This window comes from Emys orbicularis, chromosome 17, assembly GCF_028017835.1.
Source record: "Emys orbicularis isolate rEmyOrb1 chromosome 17, rEmyOrb1.hap1, whole genome shotgun sequence".
Taxonomy (NCBI): Eukaryota; Metazoa; Chordata; order Testudines; family Emydidae; genus Emys; species Emys orbicularis.
In genome coordinates, this window is record NC_088699.1 from 7,168,950 (window position 1) to 7,193,316 (window position 24,367).

Genomic DNA, 24,367 nt, shown 5'->3' on the forward strand with positions numbered 1-24,367 from the left:
GAAATTCCAGTTGTGATTGAGCGATTCTTTAATTACAGAAAATAAACTTCAGATTCTTTGATGTAAAGTTGTTACTTCATTGACTTTTAGACAGCTAGGCTGAGGAAAATGGAAGTATTTACTTTTATGCATTTATTCTAATACAACGTCCTCCCTCTGACAAAAGAGGAACATTTAGTAGTGCAATGAGTTACTCCCCTTCTTTGATGACCTTAACCTTTTGAAGTACAGAAGAAATGCAGTATGTATCTAAAGGGTAACATTATATGAAACTTTACATCATTTTAAAAGGGTTGAGATATTTTTGCAACAAAATAGATGACTCAAAGGAAAATGTGTTTGTTGCAATTGACATTATTAGGTCAGAGAGTTTTCAGGTTTGTTGGAGGATTTATTAAAATATCCAAACCTGCTGTTTTCTCGAATCAACATTAAGTGCTCCTATGTAGATACTTAAAAAAAATTCTGTCCATTAAAGGTGTGCCGATCCTATTTACATATGGTGTAAAATGAGTTTCTCTTCTTGTATTACTAATAACTTAATTTTAAAAATTAAATTTAATCTTCACCATTTATGTAGTTTACTTTCTGCTCTGCATTCAGCTTATATCAGTCTTGTTTTGATTAGGTTTCTATTTCTCATGTATGAACACACTGATGTTATGTGTCTGGGTACAAACACTGTAGGAAAAAATATATATCCCAACAAATCTGTTTCAGTGTTATGTAATTTATATAAAAAATAAAACTATTTTAGCTTAACTTAAATTTTGGACCAAAAGAACCTGACAGTATCTCTTAACTAACTTCCCCCCCTCAGAACTAAGTGTGTTGATGAGCACAGAAAAGTACATAATGTAGTAAACAAACCAACTTAGCCTATGCTCCACAAGAATCAGAGGATTGGCAAGCAATGACTAATTTTTCCCAACAGTACAAAACTGTTAAAAGAATAATGCTGATTTGAAGTTTCTCATATTTCTGAGCTACAAACAGTGTAGAGTAAATAATCAATCTAAAATTGTTTTTAAAATACTTCTTTCTACAGACTTTGAAAGAAAAACGGTCACATCACTTCAGGTCAAAAATGTAATTGGCTGGGGGAGAATGGCTACTCACTTTCATTTGGTTTATAGTCAGTTTCAGCACTGGATAAAGTAGGGACATGCTCTGAATTGTTAATATCCCTTCATGTGCCACCATGCATTTTATAGAATGGTGTTAGAGTTAAGAATGAACACAGACCAATTCTGTTTAGCCTTTGAGATCTAATGAAATCCCAGTCTGTGCTGGTATGTTTGCAAGTGGACAATGTGAACATCTTTCCATCATGGAGCGTCTTGGGAATCAAAGGAATTGGTAATCATTTTTTTAAAAGTTTACTGATTTGTTGGCTGACTGCATTAATGTGTGATCTTTCATATGGCATTTGAAAAGCAATGTGCTGGGATTATAATTGAATTTTGAGATTTGAAAACCATTCTAATGCTTCAGGGTACCTAGGTGGATCCCCCTGTTCCACCTAGCTAGCCCTCACTGTAAGCGTGAATGGTGCAGTTGTGTGATCAACTGTGTTGCCCAGTGAACTGATATCTTTGTGGTCATAATTGGTTCAATAAAGGAACAAGAGTAAGGACAATAGGGTATATTGGATGTTTTAGAACAGAGTGCTGGATAACTCCTTTTGTGACTTACTGTCCACCTTATCTCTTTCCTTGAAACTTTACATCTGTTTTTCTACAGAATACAGTGATAGCACATTATTGTTTGTTGGTAACTGAACTCTCCCTTGTGATTATTTACCCTTGTTCTAGTCAGTCTGCTGTAGTTCACAGGTGATGTGGCAAGTAAAGATTTTAGAATAATATGTTACTATTAATGTAAAATTTCTGTTTTACTATTAATATAATTTTTAGTAAATTTCATCATTTTCAATTTTTCAATTTTTTTGCTTCCTCCAGCTTTACCAACAAGGTCGCTTATGCCAGTTGGGTAGTGAATTCTGTGAACTAGAAGTTTTTGCAAAGGTGTTACGAGCTTTAGATAAAAGGTAACTATCTTAGATTATTGCTCAATCACATTTCATTTTTAATGTCTTGCATTTTAATGTCTTGTATTTTGAAACGATTGATATATCTTGGGAGAAAGGTTGAAATTCAGTTTTCTATTCTGAGACTCTCCCCTTTGCCCCCCAGAACAGATCCAGCTTTCTCTCTCTCACCCCCCCCCCGAAAAGAGAATATAAATGGCTGAGTGTGTCGCTAGATAGACGTACACACCCTATGTTAAGGTTGTGTTTAAATACTTCAGGGGAAAAAAGGGAATGTTGTTGATATAACAATATATGGTCAGTGTAGAATATGTTAATTAACATTGTTAATTCTGCATTACAAAGGGTATCTATACATGCCAGGGCAATGTAATTGTAATGTCTTATTGTAAATTACCCAAAATATCAGTAAATAAAATCTTCCTCCTCCCTTCCCCCCACCAAAAAATATGCTATTCCATTGTCACTGTGTTTATATCATTCAGGAGAGAGAGAACGTTTCTGATCACTGTTTTTAAGTACTGTGATGGCTAAAACAGAATATGATGCCTAGGGCAGATCACAGTTAGGGTTGTCACTTTTTTTTTGTTTTTTTAATAGTCCCTTTAAAATTATATTGCAATGCTTCACAAGGCAGCAGAGGGTTCAATGGAAGGTACATGTGCTAAATTACTCTAACAATCATTTAGAGGGGATAGGTAAAAACGTGGAAAAATAAGAGCAGTATGTGATGCCAAACAAAGAAATGCACGGATACAGTGGGTGTGTAATACAGACAGACACACACACCTTTAAAACTAATCTAATTTTATGGACCAGCTGGTCTTTAGCACTATATAAAATTACTACAAGTAAACTGACTTATGCCATTCTTCAGAGCTTAAATATGTCTGCATTTTACCTGGGTGTTCAGCTCTTATCCTTCACTCCTGGTCTTAAATTTGAAGAATGTGCCCCTCCCCTCTGGTCTCATATTTTACTGATGAACAGTAGAACTCTACTCCAACTTCACGGAAGGGCTTTTGAATTCCAGATCACTGTTTGTCACATCTCTTCATTTTTAGGTAAATGGGTAAAGCCATTAAAATCTTTGTAGCATTTGGTTCCCCATATGAATTTTCTGTTAGTTTTACTTAACTAAAATATGCTAGACATGAATCCTGTGGTGGCTTTGGCAACCCTCCAATGTTATGCCTTAAAAAGCTCTGTGGCTGCAATTCTTAGTTCTCTTTACCCCACAGAACATATGCTGTATTAAAAGGCTAAATGCAAGCTCAGCTTCACCCTTTCTGAAAGACTTAAATCAGACCAGTAAGAATATAGCAGATGTATGAAGGATCTGTCCCTATATGCCCATGTAATTCAAGATGTGGTTGTCTGCCAAAATGATAGGAAAAACTCCTCAAGCTGAGGAACTCCATCTCTCAGACAGTCCCATTGTGTTAGACTTGTAACTGGCCTCTTCAGGCTGTATTTTCCTCTGTACCCACAATAAGCACTAACTTTTAAAAAAGTTATCACCTTTATCCTTATTGTATTGTCCTGGTCTTAGACTCTTAATAATCTCCTTTTACTATTGGTTTCTGCACCGTTTTAATTAAGAACTTTGGAAACAGACTTCCTAATATGTTTCACATCTGTGTAATTGGCTTTTGGTTGAAATTCAGAATGATGGATCATTTCCTGTTTTTTTAAATCTGTTCTAAAATTTTGTTTGCTGTTTTTAATGGCATGTGTAGGTGGCTTTTGTTTAAGACACCCTGCGCTGTTTCGGGAACTGTATAAATCCACTTTGTAATGTACAATGCAACAACTGTATACTACTGGTCTTGAGGTAGATGGGTCTGGGAACTATCTTCTGGGGATTTTAGATATTTTTTAGTATTTATGACTTACTATCACACTTGAGTCTGTAATACTAAAGAACCAATTGACTGGAATACTTACGGTTTTTTTTTATTAAATAAATACTGTTTTCTTTCCTTTCAGACACTTGCTTCATCACTGTTTTCAGGCTCTGATGGATCATGGAGTAAAAGTTGCTTCTGTGCTGGCCTATTCATTCAGTAGATGGTGCTCCTACATAGCAGAATCAGACTCTGATGTAAAAGACAAAGCAATCCAGATTGGTTTTGTTTTAGGTAAGTGGTGATGAAGTACAAGGCTATTTAACTATGATGCTTTAGCTTAAATTAAACTTGAATTAAAGGCATAAAAGAATAAAGTATTTTAGAACATCTTTAGAAGATTACATTTGGACATGGGTTTGGAGTTTGAAACAGTTCTAAAATATATTGTGTATATATAAATATACATATATTTTTCCTGGTCAGGTTCTGATTCAGTGGAGTTGTTTTTAAACAACACCCTGTTAATTACAGAGAAGGGATTAGAAATTTGGCAGGTATTATATTTACACAGTGTGAAGACTAGTTCATTTAATATATATTTTTGACAGAAAACTAAGGGAGAGAAATATACATAATACCAATAAGTTATATTTTGATTGAAGATGAAACCTTCCACATTTGCGTTTCATCCCCTTCAGACCAAGGACTGTTTCAAAATGGAGTCTTTGAACCCAACAGGATCTCCATAATATGAATGCAGTTTTATAGAACCTCACGATATTTCTTTGTAAAGTGATGTAGGAACATGTCACTGCAAGGTCATCCTGTCTCCAAATTATGGTAGCACTGACTTCCTATATCTTAATTTGGGCACAGATACCCACTTCTTCCTGTTCTTTTACTCTTAATCTGCAATGAAAGGGCAGATTAGTACAAATTTCACAAGAAGTTCCAATTAAGAAAAATTAATCTTTTACAATGATTCAATGGTGTCCAAAGGTTTGTTTGCTCTTGAATTTCCAGGAGGGTTCCTATCAGATGCTGGCTGGTACAGTGACGCTGAGAAAGTGTTCAGTTCCTGCCATCAGTTATGTTCCCTTCATGATGAGATGCCTCACTGGTGTCGTGCAGTAGAATGTTGCGTAAGGTAAGCTTGGACTTGAACTACTTTGAGTCCTATTGCATAAATTATTGTAAATTTTAGGTCTTGTTTATGTTGAAGAGTTCTGAAGGCGTCTTACTGCAAGTTTTTTTTTTTTTTTGGTCATTACATCCCTGCGTTCTTTGATAGCAACCAGCTGTCCCACTGCCCGTTGTGGCAATATCCACCGTGGCTTTCAAAAGTGATAGATAAATATGTTGCCTGGATATTTCTGATAAATGGTCAGTAGTGGAAAAGTTAGCATTGTAGACTTAGCAACAGAGGGTCCTGTGGCACCTTTAAGACTAACAGAAGTATTGGAGCATAAGCTTTCGTGGGTGAATGCCCACTTCATCAGTTTTGCGTCTGATGAAGTGGGCATTCACCCACGAAAGCTTATGCTCCAATACTTCTGTTAGTCTTAAAGGTGCCACAGGATCCTCTGTTGCTTTTTACAGATTCAGACTAACACGGCTACCCCTCTGATACTTGACATTGTAGACTTAGATTTCTGAGTTAATATTGTATCAGTTTATATTCAGAAAGGTCTTAAAGAGATGGATGTTTTTTAATGAAGATTATATTCTACAGAAAACAGAAAAAAATCTGCTGGAAATTCCATGAGGCTCTGTCCTTTGAATTGGGAGTTTCTATTCCTACTAACTCTTTGGTCCCTAGTATCAGAGGGGTAGCCGTGTTAGTCTGAATCTGTAAAAAGCAACAGAGGGTCCTGTGGCACCTTTAAGTCTTGCATCTGAAGAAGTGAGGTTCTTACCCACGAAAGCTTATGCTCCCAATACTTCTGTTAGTCTTAAAGGTGCCACAGGACCCTCTGTTGCTTCTTTGGTCCCTGGTTCTCACCGTAAATAATGAACGGATAGGTACTAATTTTCTCTAGATAGCTAGAGGATTATCAAAGATATTAAATAATATGTCATGTTTATTTGTATTACCATAATGTATCACAACACTGTGCACAGTACAGCCCACAGGAAACTATGTAGGTTTCATCAGTACGACTCCGCTTCAGTAGTTTTCAATTCAAGAAGTCCTGAAAGGCCAACACTAAACTAGCAAAAGAATATGCAATTAGTCTCTCTATGCTGCAAGAATAACTATGCACTAGCAAAGTTGTATGCCAGGACATGGTTTTGTTTTTTTTATTGCTTGTGTTGACAGCAAAACAAATGCCTCTCCATATTAGGGAACTGTATCAGAACCCACACAATTATAGAATCATGTTTTCTTTTCATGTTAGCAACAAAAACCCAAACGTGTATTACAATATGGATGTCCTTAAACATGTTGGTTAATTATGGTCGCATGGGAACAACCATGGTTCTTGTAGTGCAGTCAGGCCCTTAGCTTTCAATATGAAGTCCCTTGATCAGAAGCATAAGAGGAAACCGTTCTTTACGTTCAGCCATACCACAAACAATAAAACAACACAATAGTTCAGGCAGTTCAAATTGCAGACATATCAAATAGCCAGGCCAAGAAGCCCTTTTTACAAATGCTATATACAATAAATAATTCTAAAAATCCCCCCCCCCTTTTTTGGGGTGTGTGTGTGTGTGTGGTGGTGGTGGGGGAATAATTACACACAACTTCAAAGGCATGAGACATTTAAGTAAATTAGTTGGTGTTACCATTTGATCGCTTTGCACTGCAGAATTCCCTGCTCTTACCACTGTGCCTGTATATTAGAAAGAAGTTGGATTTTTTTATTTTCTTAAAAATGGAAATTTAATCAAATCGTGCCTTCAGATCCCCCAGGTATATTGCAGGCAAATTTGACACCAGTCTCCTAAAAGTGGCTCCTGGTAGTCTGAAAATTTTGGAATATAATCTGTGCCAGTTTTTAATAACATGACACTAGTTACTTCACCTTTCCTGCACTTTAAATATAAGATTACTTGTACACCGCTTTTTGCAATTGACCCTCACAGTTCACTGCGAAATTACTATAGGCAGGGCGTTCTTGGTGAACCTGAGCAAATGAAATAATTCAAAGACTAATCCTAGGGGTGTAAAGCCTCACAAAAGAGTATGTAGCTTCGTTCTTTGCAAACGCTATGATCATAAGGCTGTTTTTTACCAAGTTTTAACTTGTTAAATCTAATTGCCGTATTCTGCCTACAAAAGGTTTTCAAGGAAGTCAAATATGTTTAAATATAGAACAAATTTTTGCTGTTTTTCTCAGCATCCATAGCTAATTCTCATTGGAGACAGTGGGCACTAGCTTGTTCAGTCTCAAAAGGAAAGATTTAGCAACAAATCTCTGTGAGAAGGTACACACAGAATCTGGAACCTTCTAAACTTAATTTGTTCTCAACATAAGAAGCAAAGAATTTCAAACTACAGAAACGTGGCTGCAAAATTAATAATCCTTGGTAGTCAGGGAGGACGTGTAAGGAAGACACAAACATGAATACTCTGTAAAAATACAATTGCATTAAAATAGAAAGATGCTCTGAACTCCTCACTAGTGTCTTGGGAAAAACTGTTACTTATTTATTTTTTGAGCACCTAGAAATGTCATAAGCAAGTTAATAAGTACAAATGTGGTCACCACCCTAAAGAGCAAACAGTGCAAACATTACACAAGTTAGGGAGATAGACATGTGGGTATGGGGAGGAAAGGAAAAGAGGCAATAAAATATATTTACTCACTGAGACAGGCATATTGATGGTCAGGTTCCTATTTCTAGTTTGTGAACACATCTTACAATGGTGGTACTTGTAATTCTGATGTTGGATTTTTTTATTTTTTATTTTTATTTTTTTTGGAAGATCTGACATATACTGGGAGAGATTATTCTGTTACACTGAGGTTGAAGGCTCTCAGGTCCATATTTTTCCAGCTATTTGCCTCATTACTCAGCAAGAGAGTTAGCAACTGAACATGTTTTTGTGACAGAAAACATAGAGACTACTGGCCTTTTATCTAGGACAGCCAGCGATACCTGCTTTGGGACAACAGCTCTAATGAAGTTGCTGGGAAAGATTAAAGCTGAAAAATGTAGATAAAACTGAGGAACTTAAGCCTACGCACCTAAGTAAGGAACAAAAAGGGAATCTAAATAAAGTATCTAGAGTCCAATTGGAACTGGTTTTAAAGTTTGGGCTTTTTACACAGGATATTATAAATAGCATTATGTTTAAAAATATTCAAGGAATATGGTCTTGCATTACTTTGAAGTAGTGTGTGGAGTTTGCTTACCACATATATTAGAACTAGTGGCACTGGCTGTAGTAAATTACTATGAACAACACACAGAAAACATTTATTTATTTATTTATTGCTATGACACACGCTTTCTTCTTCTCTCACCTGCAAGGAAACAAACCAAAAGGAACATATATATTCTATGCTAAACTACATAGCATAGCCAGTTGGTCTGGACCTCCCATTTCCTCTTCTTTGGTTCAATCTCCTGCTAACTCTTCCAATTGCAGTAACTATTTCACTTTTATCTGCTAGTACTTACTGGTGTCTACATTTCCAAAAAAGGGGTGTGTGCATGCACAGGTAATGTTGTTTTTCTTTGATTTTATTTGACAAAATAATTTTTTTTAGACTATTCTCAAGAGGCTAGTAAGCCAGACATTCAAAAGGTCACTAGTATAAGCTTCAGAGGTACTCTCAAATGTCCTAAGGCGTCTTATTCTAGTTCTGTACTTGATCTTCTAAAATCCCAGGCTTTTGGTAGGGATTTACACACACTCGCACACAATTAGATCAAATTACAAAACCCAGCTGGTATATTAAAGGGATTTATTACCTTTGACTGAAGCCTCCAGATTATTGGTTATTGCCTGTTGCCAGACACTGGTTTAGATGCACTAACAGAAGTTGACTCACCACAGCAGATCATGTGACTCCAGATTTAAAGTGTTTTCTTGTCCTGTAGTGGCTCTCAGAACCTGATGACATACCAGAACAGAAACTTTTAAGTTCTTGGAACATCGTGCCTTGCTGTATCTTATGCGCACACAACCCCAGTAACTTTTTAAAATTAATTGACTTCGCTATTTGTGCATCATATTCCTTAATTATTATGTTTACCTGAGCAAATACCCACATCTGATTAGGTTGCATGGTACATGTGGTAACAACATTGTAACGCTGGATCAACTGAAATTATTAGCCTGTAAGATTCCCATCTCATTTTGGATAACCTTTTTTTTTTTTTTTTTTTTTTTTTTTTGTAAGAAAGGTTTTTATTTTTCCTTTAGCTGGCTTTGTGCCTTGCTGATGCATAAGGTGACATTGCCAGATTGAGGACTGTGTTACTGCAGTGTCCTTCCTGCAGCAGTCTGTTGTTGACTGTTAATCTAATGTGCTGATTCAGTGGTGCAAAGTTGCATTTTCTTCCTTGTTCTAATAATTGATTATAGTTCATTATTGCTTATAGTAGGACATGCATACATATATTTCTGTATATGCAATACAACATTATGATGATATTTTGAATATCTGCCTAGTTTTCTTGCTAAATTCACCTGCCTTCAGGATGAAAGTTTTACTTTATTTTATCTGAACTTTGATTTTCCTAAACTAAATGTTAAATTTAATAAATGTTTTTCTATGCCTTCGTTACAGAGTAACTTAGTCTTAAAGAGACCAAGGTAGGGAGGTAATACCTTTTATTGGATCAAGAGACAGGTTTTAGAGGGACGCTGCAAATAGTTTAATTTTAGCACTTACGGACACTGAAGTTCTGATGGGGAGAGCTGGGAGATGTAAAAAAATGAGTAGTTTCACAAATTTATGCAAACACTCGAGCTCTTGGAAAGGTACTATATGAATATAGGAGGTTACTGTTTAAATTAAGCAGAGTTAATATGCATAATTTCTAGGAGTTCTACATCTTTCATTTTGAGTTTGGTTTACTGTAGCTAAATCGTCTCTAGTCACTTTCATTCTGAAATAAGTGTCTACAGGGAGACTAGCATCCAAAATAAATTGTTTTTAATTCCCATCTTTTGTTATATTCATGCAAGTGTGTATATAGATCAGCCCTTATACGTGGGTTTTCCTGTTACACTTGGTGATAAAAGTTGGGTAGTGTGCAGTGTGCTTCCTTCAGATGCTTTGATTCATTATCTACTTGTTGCATAGCTTCCATTTTGCTGCTAGGTTTGTTGCCACCCTGTTCCATGTGAAGGTTTTTATACAGTCAGTGTTCCTTATTCTGTATCACATTTTCTATTCTTTAGCTTTGTTGTCATTTTGTAAATATCTAGCAGTTAGCTGGAAAGTTGGTATCTCTTTGTAAGGCTTGTTCTTTCTTTGTAGCCATTCATATGGTTGGAATACACCTGCCATGTGCTTGGGCTGTAGTATGAAAATTTTAAATACATTTCTTTGTCTGGAATTAGTGTTAGAATTTACCATGATGCATTTCAATAAGGTGAATCGTTTATAGGGAGAAGCTGTGCTGGCTGCCTGCATTTATAGGGTGCATTTGGCTGTATTACATTGCTGTTGCAGGAGGCGTTAAAGCAATAACTTTAAAATCCTCTATCTAATGATCACAGAAACTTGGATTTAGAGGAGGAGGAGGATCCAGACAAAAGCTTCATCCTTCCCCTTTTTTTCCCTGCATGGACTATGAGAAAATCCACCATAACCTCATAGGATGTGTCTACACTGCAGTTAAATTGCCGTGCAGATGCTTGGGCTCAGGCTTGAGCCTGGGCTCTGGGAAAGCTCAAACATCTACACCGCAATTAAACAGTCCCTTGTCCCGCGTCCCAGGAGCCTGAGTCAGCCGGCATAGGCCAGCCGCGGGTGTCTCACTGCAGTGGAGATGTACCCATACAAAGAGTGTGCTATGTGGCTGCGGGGCAGTTGATTGACAGATCACATTATTTTAAAGGACCAGACCCTGTTTTCAGTACGTTATATCTTTCTGCTCCACTTCACTTCATTGTTTGCTTGTATTTCCTATAGTAGGTCATCCTCCTGATTTGCTCTATTTTCTCAGTACCTGTCAAAATATATTGCCCCTTTCCTAATAACAGATTTTCAGGATGAGCAAAGGAGATACTCATCACATGTTCTAAAAGGCAGGCATCTGTAGCTGAGGAAGCACAGTTGTCTCTTTTCTTAGCTTGTGATTGAATAAGGAAACATTTCTGCCTTTAGGCTTGGAATATGACACAAGACACACATCTCGAATGTATAAAAAGGTGAATAAACATCAATTTAAACTTACAGAAACCTTTTGTTTGTATTTTAAATAGATGATTTGAGGAATTGTTGTTAGCTTACACAGAGGAGAGCAGACGTCAACCCTGCTGCATTTGTTGTCTGCAGGTGGTAGCTCCATCTCCAGAAGCCATTGTTAATCCTGTAGATTGAAATGTACCAAGGCTAGAATGGCAGATAAGGAAAAACCTGTGTTTCAGTTCTGTTTTTTATGGGTCACCCAGGCCTTTTTTCTCCCCTGTTGCATCTGTCCCTAATGGGTGGGTGCTCCGGGGTTATCAACTCCTGTGGTTGATTTAGGATGATGGATACTATCATACAAAATGGCTAAACATGGAAACCACTGTTTCTCTTCCCTCATTTAGAACTCTTGCAGGCACTTAGCTATTCACTCCCCATAGCCATTGAGAACAAACTGTAAACTTGAAGTTAGCTGAATCTATAACCAGTTAGTAACAATTGCTGGCCAGGCAGGACAAACAGTTACATAATTCTTCCACCTCCCAACAATTTAGAGAGTATGAGTTCAGAATTTACATTACTAGATAGATTTTTACTGTGAATACATTTAAACTCTTTAGAGAATTTTTCTACCAAATAAATATAGGGTCCTATGTAACTCTGTACTTTTCAGTAGCTTCCACTGTTAACCTAACTTCTCCAAACTCATAGACATGCTCACCTAGAAACACTTAGTAATATTTGGAATACAAAGCATTATCTACTTAGCTAATGTATTTCTAGAGCGACTATGATCATAGCAATTAAGGATAAGTTATTCTTTTGTCTATCTGAGCTAGAAGAGACTTCTTCCAGTATAGTGAAGATTATCATCACTACTACAATATGCGCTCAAAGGCAGCAGTGCGCTGTTGTGGGCATGTTTCACACAGAGCTTAGATCAAGACCAAACAACATTATCATCCCTGCCTTTACAAATAGGGAATTTATCTTTCAAATTAATATGGTTTCACATGTGTCAGGGATGTGATGTAAGCCTCTTGTAGAATAACTTCCATGTGTATGTTTAAGAGTTACAGTGCTGTTTAAAATAAGGATTGGATACATTTGTAAAGAGAATGGAGAGGTTTTGGACGTGGAGAGGCAAAGAAAATTAGCAAATAGTTTTTACTTCACCATAGAACTGTGATGTTGGAGATAGTTGTAGGGCCGAATAGATTTTATTAAGGTTACCAAAAAAAAGCCCAATTGTTTGAATGTTTTAAAAATGTCTGAACCGTTTGTTCTATCTAAGACATACGAACAGTAAAAATTGTTTTGTAAGAGTCAACAGAAAACATGGCATTACAGAGCACACTATCTGATATTTCTTCGGCAGCCCTGGATTCAAAGCAAGCATAATTTTGTGAGGTGACAGTAGCCCAACCCCAGTATAATTTAGGCTATCAGATTACAGATCTTTGATACTGCTGTACATTGAAGTCAATTATGGAAAGCTATTTAGAAATAGTATAAACTGTTCCAAGACCATTTTAATATATTTTCCTCAGATTGCTGCATGTTCGAAATGGCAACTGCAAATACCACTTGGGAGAAGAAACATTCAAACAAGCTCAGTCTTATATGGACAAACTTGCAAAACATGGTCAAAAGGCAAACAAAGCAGCACTTTATGGGGAGTTGTGTGCACTGCTCTTTGCAAAGAGCCACTATGATGAGGTGAGTGGTGGTGTTTTTTTCTTTAGGGGAGTTCTCATTAACCCTGTTATGATTCCCTGTCACTGACTCTGTGGGTAGTCTGGGATGGTTTTCTGACAAAGACTTCTGAACAAACAAGGGTGTGTGTGTGTGTGTGTGTGTGTGTGTGTGTTTGAGAGATTAACAGAAAAATATTTTGTTTACTGAGGTTTTTTTGTATTTCCTTTGCTATTTGCGATATACTGTGTTAGAACAGTACTTGGTATGGTAGTGGGCACTGATACATATTAGATTCTCTGATAATATACTTTCTTTTTATCAATTAACACGAACCACAAGGGGACCAATGTTACTTTAGTTGGTAAAGTAAAACTCCCATTGTTTTATCAAAGCCTTGCCTGAACTACAGATGGGCTGCAGAACCCAGAAGTACTGGTAACATACAGAAAACTGTCATGCTGTTTTATACTATTTAAAAAGTGGTTGCTCCAAATAATTAAAATGACTTGGCTTTAAGAAATACATAAACATAATGAAGAAACTCCCTAAATATATATTTTTATATTTGAGAGCATTTTACATTGTTTTTTTTTCTCTTCCTTATGTTCTTAAAAGCTATTCTAGTATTTGTGTATATCTGGTATCTTATAGCCAAATGCACATTTGCCTGTAATTTCTTGTGGTACATATTTCACAGTAATTAAACAGATAACTACAGTAGAACCTCAGAGTTATGAACTGACCAGTCAACCACACACCTCATTTGGAACCAGAAGTATGCAATCCGGCAGCAGCAAAGACAAAAAAGCAAATACAGTACAGTACTGTGTTAAATAGGGTTACCATTCGTCCGGATTCCCCCGGACATGTCCGGTTTTTAGAGTTAAAAATAGCATCCGGGGGGAATTTGTAAATGTCTGGACTTCCCCGCCCCCCCCTGCAGAGCACGCGCTGCTGACAGGACAGCCGGACGGATGGTGCCACTTACATGGGGCTCCGACAGCCAGAGAGAGCCCCTCCTCCACTTCCCCCTCCTCTCCCCTGCAGCTGAGAGCACTCCCTCCCTCCCTGCATTCGCAGATCACCAGCCGGCCGTTCGCACCGGCAGTCTGGAGCTCCTCCCCCTGCTCCTCCTCCCCGGCACGCTGGTCTGAGCGGCAGAGTAAGGGGGCCAGGGGGTCGGAGAAGGGGCAGGGAGGTTCTGGAGGGAGCAGTCAAGAGACGGGGAGAGGGGTCGGGCGTTCGGGGGGGGCTTTCTGGGGGTGGGGGTGTGGATAAGGTTTTGGGCAGTCAGGGTACAGGTAGGGGGTAGGATCCTGGGAGGGGCAGTTAGGGTGGGGGGGTCTCAGGAGGGGGCAGTTAGGGGACAAGGAACAGGGAGGCTTAGGTAGGGGGTGGGGTTCTGGAGGGCAGTTAGGAGCAGGGGTCCCAGGAGGGGTAGTCAGGGGACAAGGAGCGGGGGGGCTGTCAGGGGGCAGGGGTGGGGAGAGGGATCGGAGCAGTCACGGGACAGGGAGTAGAGGGGTTTAGATGGGTCGGGAGTTCTGGGGGGGGCTGTCAGGGGGTGGGGAGTGGTTGGATGGGGCGTGGGAGTCCCGGGGGTCTGTCTGGGGGTGGGGGTGTGGATAAGGGTTGGGGCAGTCAGGGGGCAGGTAGGGGGTAGGGTCCTAGGGGGCCAGTTAGGATGGGGGGAGGGTCTCAGGAGGGGGCAGTCAGGGAACAAGGAGCAGGGAGGCTTAGGTAGGGGGTGGAGTCCTGGGGGGCAGTTAGGGGCAGGGGTCCCAGGAGGGGGCAGTCAGGGGACAAGGAGCAGGGGGAGGGTTGGGGGTCCTGAGGGGGGCGGGAAGTGGGAGGGAGTGGAAGGGGCGGGGCTAGGGCAGGACTGGGGCGGGGCTCCTCCCGTCCTCTTTTTTGCTTGCTGAAATATGGTAACCCTAGTGTTAAATGTAAACTACTTAAAAAATAAAGGGAAAGCAGCATTTTTCTTCTGCATAGTAAAGTTTCGAAGCTGTATTAAGTCAGTGTTCAGTTGTGAACTTTTGAAAGAACAACCACAATGTTTTGTTTAGAGTTACGAACATTTTAGAGTTACTAACAACATCTAATCCCAAGGTGTTCATAACTCTGAGGTTCTACTGTATATTGCAAAAAAAAAAAAAAAAAATGCTGTGAGCTTATGGATGAGAATAGCAGAACAAGCTGAAACAACAAGGAGTCTGGTGGCACCTTAAAGACTAACAGATTTATTTGGGCATAAGCTTTCGTGGGTAAAAACCTCACTTCTTCAGATGCATCTGAAGAAGTGAGGTTTTTACCCACGAAAGCTTATGCCCAAATAAATCTGTTAGTCTTTAAGGTGCCACCAGACTCCTTGTTGTTTTTGTAGATCCAGACTAACACAACTACCCCCTGATACTTGAGAACAAGCTGAGTATTTTGTTGCAGCCATTATGTTTGAATCTGATTTCAGTAAAACTGTATTAAACTGTGCCTGCTTTCAGTTCCCAAATATTTTAAACCTGACCAGAAAGTCCTAATATTATGTGCATTGTAAACATAAAGTAACAATAAAAAATTACCATTTTCCTCTTGCCTGAACAAGATAATGCTTTGTAATGTTACTGCAGAATTACATTATCTAGAAAGTTAAAAATTAAATTAGGTTTACCTAAGATTTTTCAAATTGAAATGTTAGAAAACACTTTAAGAATTAATCTCTGAATAAATTTATCCAAGTATAATTAAGTAAACATTTGTAGTTGGGCTTTCTAAGTAGATCCAAACATGTATGTGTTTGCTCCTTTTCCTGCTAAAAAGAGAGTCTATTTAGAGAACGGTACAGGGCCATGATACAGTGTACAGGACTGTACAGCCTCCGAGCGTTCTGAATCCTGTTCCTGACTCTGTTAACTGACTCTTTATATGAATTCAAGGAAGTCATTTAATCCCTCTGTCTTTTTTTTCCTGGCTGTAAAACGAGAAATATTCCGGAATTCAGGCTTAAATAATAGCTTTAAAGCAATTTAATTCCTAAATCAAAAGGTGCTATAAAAAGTCAGTCTTTTTTATTATGAGGATCAAGTTATATTTCCTTAATGTTACAGCATAGTTGAGTTCAAAGTTTATTATGTTGATGCCTTTTTATTCCGCAGGCTTACAAGTGGTGTATAGAAGCTATGAAGGAGATCAAAGTTGGCTTGCCAGTAAAAGTAGTGGTGGATGTCTTAAGACAAGCTTCAAAGGTGAATTTAACATTCAGATTTGTAGCATAGTTACAAATGAGATCTGTCAAGGCAAGCTTATATTAAATTACCATATTTTAAAGCACATAGAACACTTGGATAACCTGTTCCAGTTCAGTGGCATTGTATCTTGTTTGCCCAGTGACTTTGCCAACCTCTGTTTAGTGTCTAAAACCCAACAACTTGAATTTTGGATCAGCGAAGACTTGGCACATCATTTAAAATTATACACTTTAACCTTTCTGCTGTGAAAAACTGAGTTATAGCTGTTTTAAGGAACAATATTATCTACAGGCAGGTCTTTGCATACACCTACTGTGTGGCACGTTGGTGTGTAATTTATATAGTCCTGAGGTGCACTAAAAGTTACCTAGTCAGCAGTACACATCAGCAAGGTCCACATGGACACTTAGTGCACACCACACTCGAGCGCTGTAGATCTGCACCGCAGCATGCCACGCAGTGGAGGATGTAGAGAGTTAGCTTGCTCCCCTATCTTATCATAAGTAGGTGAAATGCAAGTTTCTTCTGTTTCGAGTGCTGATTCCTGAGGGTATTCACTGTGTGCGTTGTGCGTCTGGGACCAGAAGTTCTTCAATAGCAGTGTCCGTTGTTCTGCACCTGCACACGGTGCCTCCTTGTGCTGCAAATTGCGGGCATATGTGGCGACACAGACTGCCTGCCCACTCCGTTGCTGTTCTGCCACTCAGAAGTTCCCTAGAATTGCAAATAGCGTCTGGGAAGATTTTCTTGAATTAACTTCAGAATTCTTTAGTAATCATGGTTAAGGCTGCAATTTAGTCACGGAAGTCATGGAATCCGTGACTTCAGCCTGAGTGGTCGGGAGCTGCAGGGTCCTCTGCCACCTGCTGGGGCAGGAAGCTGTGGGGTGCTCCCACCACCTCTGGCAGCCCCCGAAGCTCCCTGCCGCCGGCAGCAGCGGGGGAACCCTCCAGCTCCCAGCCGCCAGGGGTGGTGGGTAGCTCCGGGCTGCTGTGGAGGAACCCCCTGAGCTCCTAGCCTTGTGCGGGCAGCCCCATGTACCTGCAGCTGCCCCGCTTGAAGTAGTGTGGGGATCCGCAGATCCCCATTTTGTCAGGGATATTTTTAGTAAAAGTTAGGGACAGGTCACGGCTTCCGTGAATTTTTCTTTTTTTCCCATGACCTGTCCATGACTTTTACTAAAAATATCCGTGACACAACCTTAGCCTTAATCATGGTGAATATTTTGAAACTGAAGGTACTAGTAGGTGAATAAGTTAATATCTAGAACAGACATGCTTTGAAAATACAGTCTCATGTAAACTTTATTTCCTGTCGTCTTAGGCTTGTGTTGTAAAACGAGAATTTAAGAAAGCTGAACAGTTAATAAAACATGCAGTATATCTAGCACGGTAAGTAACACTACTGAAAATACCGTCTCAAACTGTCCTCCATTACTGCCACTTGTTAACATTTTTGTCTTTCCAGGGAGCATTTTGGAGCCAAACACCCAAAATATTCAGACACTCTATTAGACTATGGATTTTACTTGCTCAACGTAGATAATATATGCCAGTCTGTTGCAATCTATCAGGTAAGTTGCAGTGTCCTATGTCTTTGTTCCCTTTTTAATGTTGATAGTCATTCAAGTATTTCCATTTGAGCTCATGTAACAGCTGTCTGGGGTAGCTGAGAATTTAGTTTTTTGGGGTGGTTTTTTTTTTGTTTTGTTTTGTTTTTTAAATACTTCAGAAATATTTGGTATACAGTATTGTAGTTCTTAGATTTCTTTTCAATTCTGAAGTGTTTGCTTTTTGCAGTAGGAATATGTATACAGATGCATCCACCCCTTTTTTTCTGGCTTGCTAATATTTTGAACTAGAAGTCACTAGTCAAATAGGTATGATCATATTCAAATATAGCATTTTTTGGTATTGGTCACTTATTTGCTTCTCAAGTAAATCAGTAGCTCGTGTCTATATTAAAAGGTAAAGTAGCGTGCATTTGCGCACATTTTGGTTTGAGTGATTTATTTCAGTTTAGCATAATCTGGTGAAAAACTAAACCCAATAATTTAAGACCAGCTAGCAGTGTTCTTGAAGCAGAGTATGTTGAAGTTTTTCTGTTGTAGAAATACTTGTTAATTTCTAGAAAGTCATTTATTTTTTTCCTTAAAAATAAACAAACTAACTAATCTTGCAGGTGCATTTACTATATTACCCTAACAAAAAGAGAGAGAGAGTAAACTTGTTAGGGTGTCTGTTTGCAAAGAGCTTTATGTAATTATCCTGTCTTGGAAGCTTGAATTATACTTTTAGATAAGCATTTTGCATTTAGTCTTTCAGGTATCCTTACTTTTAGAGACACAAATTGAATTTCCACTTTAGTTATAAATTTCCGAACCACAGTAAGAATGGCATCTCAACATGCATTTTCTGTACAGAGCTAGTAGTTCTTTAGATTTAGAAACATGATAGAAATGTTCACAATATAAGGGGCTTTTCTTGTGACTATTTCAGACAGCTCTTGATATCCGACAGTCAGTGTTTGGAGGTAAAAACATCCATGTAGCTACAGCTCATGAAGACTTGGCTTATTCTTCTTATGTTCACCAGTATAGTTCTGGAAAATTTGACAATGCACTGTGAGTACTGTGGTTGTTTTAAGCAGTGAGAAAATGTTGGTCCCTAATTTAGTGCAGTAAATGGGAAGAAATGTACGTCATAAATAGTTTGCAAATGGGCTTCTTGAAACCAATTAAATATCTCTAATTTTTATAAAGTATAAATTGGGTCTACGCACTTTATAGATCCCTTTTTATTTGGTAATGATTTGACCAGTAAATTTTAGAGAATAAGAAAATTAATTCAAAAATGTATGTATTTGAACTTGTTTCAGATTCCATGCTGAACGTGCTATTGGCATTATCACTCACATTCTTCCTGAAGATCATCTTCTCTTGGCCTCTTCCAAGAGAGTTAAAGGTAGCCCGTTTAGTTACAGTACTGGAGCATTGTTAATTTAATGCCTTATAGGTGGACGTCAGTTATTGAGTTGCATTTTATTTCTGCTGTCCTATAGAGGTAGTATAACATTGATATTCCTCCCCCCTTTACCCCCACTACCAACTAACAGTTCTATTAATTGGTCTGGCAATAAAAACTGTATCTTAAAGAGCCTTTCCTAGAAAGTAAAGATGGAGGTAATTTTTCTTCTATTTTCACCATTGTTTTATACACTCATAGCTTCCCTAGAATTCTACATCAATTCAATGCCAAATTCTATGTGGATTTAAAGGGTGGGTTAGCCAGGTTGTATAGAGGTTTGATATGTCTCTCTATCTGGCCTGACAGTGCTGTGGAGGCCTTGTCCTCCACCTCCTAGCAGCATTTCATCTTTCTTTGTAGAAACAAGTATTTAGTTTTAGGGCAGTGGTTCTCAACATGTGGTATGCATACCACTGGTGGTGTACTAAGTACTTCAATTGGTCTCTGGAGCAGATTTTTGTCACATGGTGACTGTCAGTCTTCAAGCAGTGATGGTTCTTACTAGGTGCAGCCCAGTTCAGAGCTCTCATTTGATGTCTAGAGGCTTCTTTTGACTAACTCAAGCAAAAAAGAAAGTATTTCGCTGCCTTTTGCACAGCTGCTTCATTACTTTCCCAGATAGTTTTTGTTGTAAATGCAACTGTGATCAAATTTGCAGATGGCAGCAAATACATGGGGAGACAGAACAAAACTGTGAAACGATCAGGAAAAATTTAGAGCAGTGGCAACTTCAAATGATGAGAAAAGATTCTGTACTAATAAATGTTATGTCTTACAGTCAGGGAGACAAAATAAACTTCTTCAATAATATGGAAGATGTAACCTACTGTTGTGACAATAGCATTAAAATTAATTTATTTTAATACTTCTCCTTAATATTGCCGTCTTATTAGTCAGTGTAACCAACCCCTGTAGTTGCTGAAGGGAAGGCATGTGAGGTTAAAATGGAGGTATCCACAGGAGTGATGCACAATCTGGGAGGTAGGGATGTAAGAGTGAAAATCGAGAAGATGAATGTCAGGAGTCCAAGAGGAGCTTAGAATATATGCACAATGCGAGAGGCTGTTGGTGTTTTTCCTAGCAAATATATGAAATAGTCTCCTGGCTGCAGAAGTTTTGAACCTGAAAATATACTGTCTTATTGGATGGGGTACTTCTCTCTCTCATATGTGCTTTCTTTTTAAACCAAAAAAAAACCGGGCTTCAGTTCCTGGGTGGGGAGCACTGCAGATGAATCCCCATTCAACCACCCCTTCTCCCTGACTGCCCCCTGCCGCCCCATCCAACCCCTCCTCTCATTCCTGATGGCCCCCCGGGGACCCCTGCCCCATCCAACCACCCCTTCTCCCTGTCCCCTGACCGCCCCCAGAATCCCTGCCCCTGACTGCCCCCCACCGCCCTATCCAACCCCCCCCCCTTCCTGACTGCCCCCATTCAACCCCCCTGTTCTCCACCCTCTGACCGCCCCGATCCCTATCCACACCCCCGACCACCACCCCAAATTCCCCTGCCCTCTATCCAACCCCCTCTGCTCCCTGCCCCCTTACCGCACTGCCTGGAGCACCAGTGGCTGGCGGTGCTACAGCTGCACTGCCCAGAGCACCAGGACAGGCAGCCGCGCCGCCCGGCTGGAGCCAGCCACGCCACCGTGCAGCTCATAGCACCGGGTCAGGCTGCGGCTCTTTAGCTGCGCTGCCCCAGGAGCTCTCAGCCCTGCCGCCCAGAGCATTGCGCCGGCGGCGGGGCGAGCTGAAGCTACGGGGGAGGAGGAACAGCGGGGGAGGGGCCGGGGGCTAGCCTCCCGGAGCAGGTGCTCAGGGGCCGGGCAGGAGGGTCCTGCGGGCCGGATGTGGCCTGCGGGCCATAGGTTGCCCACCTCTGGCTTAGTAGAAAGCTGTGCCTGAGGCTTGAGGAATAGGTTAGCCTGACCTACAGCCTTTGAAGGGATCAAGAACATTATCAGAAAGTTGCATTGCACAGCTCTTGGGTAATAAAAGAAACCAACTAGTTCTATAGTGGTATAAGTTCTAGTAGTGCTTTCCTGTAGCTATTGCCTTCCTCTCTCCATTCCAATTCTTCTGTCCTTTCTAACACGTACAAATATTCATTACCATATGTGAACTGGCTTAATGGTATGGGCCCAAACTCTATGAAGTCTTAATTTGCTGGGGTTTCCATAACTGAAGAACTGCTGGAAACAAGAGTCTTTGTATACAGTATTCCGTATAACGCCTAAACTACTTTTTTCTTCTCATGCAGTTTGCTTTGAAGTATTGGTTTTGACAGGGGAGGCTAAAACCTATTTCAAATGCTGTCTATAGCACAAAGATATATTTGTAAAGTATGAATAAGCCCTTAAAATTACTGAAAATTATAAATCCTCAGCTGAGTTTCACGTGGACTTGAAAAGCTAACGGATACAAAATCCAGCCTAGGTCTTAATGGGAAACAATTAACAGGGAACACAAAGCCTGACTGAAAGTCTCTTCAATCGTATGTGGTGGTGGTTTGTGAATATAACCGTATGGGATTCTTCTTTCTATTGCTGACATCTCTGTGTATCTAGAACACATTAGCATGATTTTTTTTCTCTTCCATATTCAGCACTTATCCTGGAGGAGATTGCTATTGACTGTCACAATAAGGAAACTGAGCAGAGGTTACTTCAAGAAGCTCACGATTTGCACCTATCTTCACTCCAGTTAGCTAAAAAAGCCTTTGGGGAATTCAACGTACAGACAGCAAAACACTATGGCAACCTGGGCAGACTTTATCAGTCAATGAGAAAATTTAAGGTAAGACCGGATGGGTATTAAATTTCCCAATTAAAAAACAAAGTAGCTATTACAGAAGTAGCTCTAAAGGCAGCACAATTTATCAATTCCATCGTAATAGATGGGGATTACCATTTTTTAATGCTCTTCTGATTGTTTTAACCTGACTGTACCCATGGGTGCTACCTTCCGAGATGGAAACATTTCCTAATACTTCACCTCTCCAAAGGATTGTACAGCTATTAACAAAAACTACTTTCTTACACAGCAAGTAAGTGTCAGAGCCTGGAGATCCCGATTACCAGGCCTTTGCAGACTCGACTGCATTTCAAGCCTTTTGTAGAATCAGTGTTCTGGAATCCTCTAGATTAGCTGTCAATTACACCACTTCTTTTTATGTGTGATGTATTGGAATCTTTGTCTCTTTGGTTTGGTGGGCGGGTGGAATGTCGGTCCTGGCTTATTTATGTGGTTTTGGATCTTTCAGGAAGCAGAAGAAATGCACATCAAAGCAATTCAGATTAAGGAGCAGCTTCTTGGTCAAGAAGATTATGAAGTCGCCCTATCAGTGGGACATCTAGCTTCTCTCTATAACTATGACATGAATCAATATGAAAATGCAGAAAAGCTGTATCTGAGATCAATCGCAATCGGTGTGTAATTTTTAGAACAAATTACTGTACTGAGCAGTGATGATAAGTAAAACAATGGTCTTTGTTAATAAAAGTATAAATGAATAAAGGAAGGTTGATGCAATACATTTGCATAACTTATATGTGGATTCAGTCCAACTATGATGCTTACCCTTGAACTGCAAAAAATATATGTTAGTGTTCCATGAGAACCCAGTCACCAGTAGCTACAAAACAGTAACTTTTAGTTTTAAACGTTTCAAGAGTCAATTAGTTTAGGAAAGTGCCTGTTTTAGAAAGTCCAATTAATTATCTTGAGTTTAACTTTTTGGACTGTTACCTAGAGGTTCATTTTAATCATGGTTTGAAGCATGAATTGTAGCCAGAGCTTCAAAGAAATGGAAAACCAATATGTCCAGCAGCCCTTTTATGATGAGACTTGCATCCCCCTTCCTGGCTCATCTGCCACTTGCAGTGAATTTTGCCCAAGGAAACATTCAGTTCATAGTGTCAGATTTACCACAGTCTTCTAAGGTAGTTCAGTTAGTGCTCATAATTCATTGGGGTGAGGCAAGGTGAATAAATGGCATGAGACGCCCCTGTGTAGACTCCCTCTTTTCATGTTGGATTACGATCACAGTTGAAATCTGGTTGAGATTGCCCCAGAAATTTAGTAGGGTATTAAAGTAAAAGGGCGGAAATGCATGGGGGAGCAGTCACAGGGAAACTCACGCATTGCGCTCCTTTTATTAAGTACTAAATTTGACTCCTGCTAACAAAAAGATGATGACTATGCGGTTCATATTATCAAAGGCAAAATGGCCTGAGAGATGAAGAATTAAACGTGGTTAAATTATCGTGTTCTTCAATTTTGTTTTCTTTTGGATTTCTTTAGGAAAGAAGCTTTTTGGCGAAGGTTACAGTGGACTAGAATATGATTACAGAGGTCTCATTAAACTGTACAATTCCATTGGCAATTATGAGAAAGTATTTGAATACCACAATATTTTGGCCAGTTGGAACCGATTGCGGGATCGGCAGTTCTCAGTTACAGATGCTCTGGAGGATGTAAGCACCAGCCCTCAATCCACTGAAGAAGTAGTCCAGTCTTTTCTGATGTCGCAGAACATTGATGGACAGAATAGCTAGAGAACTTGGTCAATTAACCAATTAAGTTTTTTCCCCCAGATTACAAGGGAAAGTCATACTGTGAAGTCTAAACCATGTAGTTTTCTGGGGGCTGGAATTTGCATTGAAACACTGGTCCAGTCCATTGAAGAGTGCCCATACAGATGAATACGAGTTAAGTTCTTATCAGCATGTGTATGGCATGTTTAGTTTGGCTTATTGAATTTGAATACCAAACACCAGGATCCCCTCCCCCTTCTTCTGCAAAAGAAGCTACTTTGCAGGAAATCTGCAAATAAACTTAAATAAAACTGTTTAAGAGTTAAAAGAGTTGCATTCTTATTATGAAAGGAAGGTTTCAGCAAGAAAATTCTTCCAGCAAGTAGAAGTAATAAATATTCTATTGTAAGAAATGAAAAAGGTGTTTATACTTTATGCATTGTAGCAGAGCTAATGATAAATATTAACAAAAGAGGAAATGCCCTAGCTTTGTTTGCTGCCTTATGAAGAAAAGTGGCAAAGAACCACTCCAGAAAGAAATGTGTGTGTTGTAAACCACGCTAGTTTGTTATGGAAGTAACTGCCGTGTGTTTTTTAATCATCTGAATTGGACCAGCGTTCATCTGTAAGTGATAGAAGATCCAG

General features: G+C 39.3%; 1 protein-coding gene across 1 annotated transcript in view; it reads left to right on the forward strand.

Annotated features, from left to right (window-relative positions):
• APPBP2 (amyloid beta precursor protein binding protein 2) overlaps positions 1-24,028 on the forward strand; it is a 35,289-nt gene extending 11,261 nt beyond the window's left edge. The window contains exons 2-13 of the mRNA XM_065418375.1: positions 1,962-2,050; positions 4,040-4,191; positions 4,924-5,047; positions 12,770-12,938; positions 16,070-16,159; positions 17,486-17,553; positions 17,630-17,735; positions 18,661-18,785; positions 19,040-19,125; positions 21,793-21,983; positions 22,450-22,615; positions 23,490-24,028. Coding sequence (XP_065274447.1) covers positions 1,962-2,050; positions 4,040-4,191; positions 4,924-5,047; positions 12,770-12,938; positions 16,070-16,159; positions 17,486-17,553; positions 17,630-17,735; positions 18,661-18,785; positions 19,040-19,125; positions 21,793-21,983; positions 22,450-22,615; positions 23,490-23,743 — 1,620 coding nt within the window. The 3' untranslated portion in view covers positions 23,744-24,028. The remainder of the gene's footprint in view (positions 1-1,961; positions 2,051-4,039; positions 4,192-4,923; positions 5,048-12,769; positions 12,939-16,069; positions 16,160-17,485; positions 17,554-17,629; positions 17,736-18,660; positions 18,786-19,039; positions 19,126-21,792; positions 21,984-22,449; positions 22,616-23,489) is intronic.
• Positions 24,029-24,367: the final 339 nt, after the last annotated feature.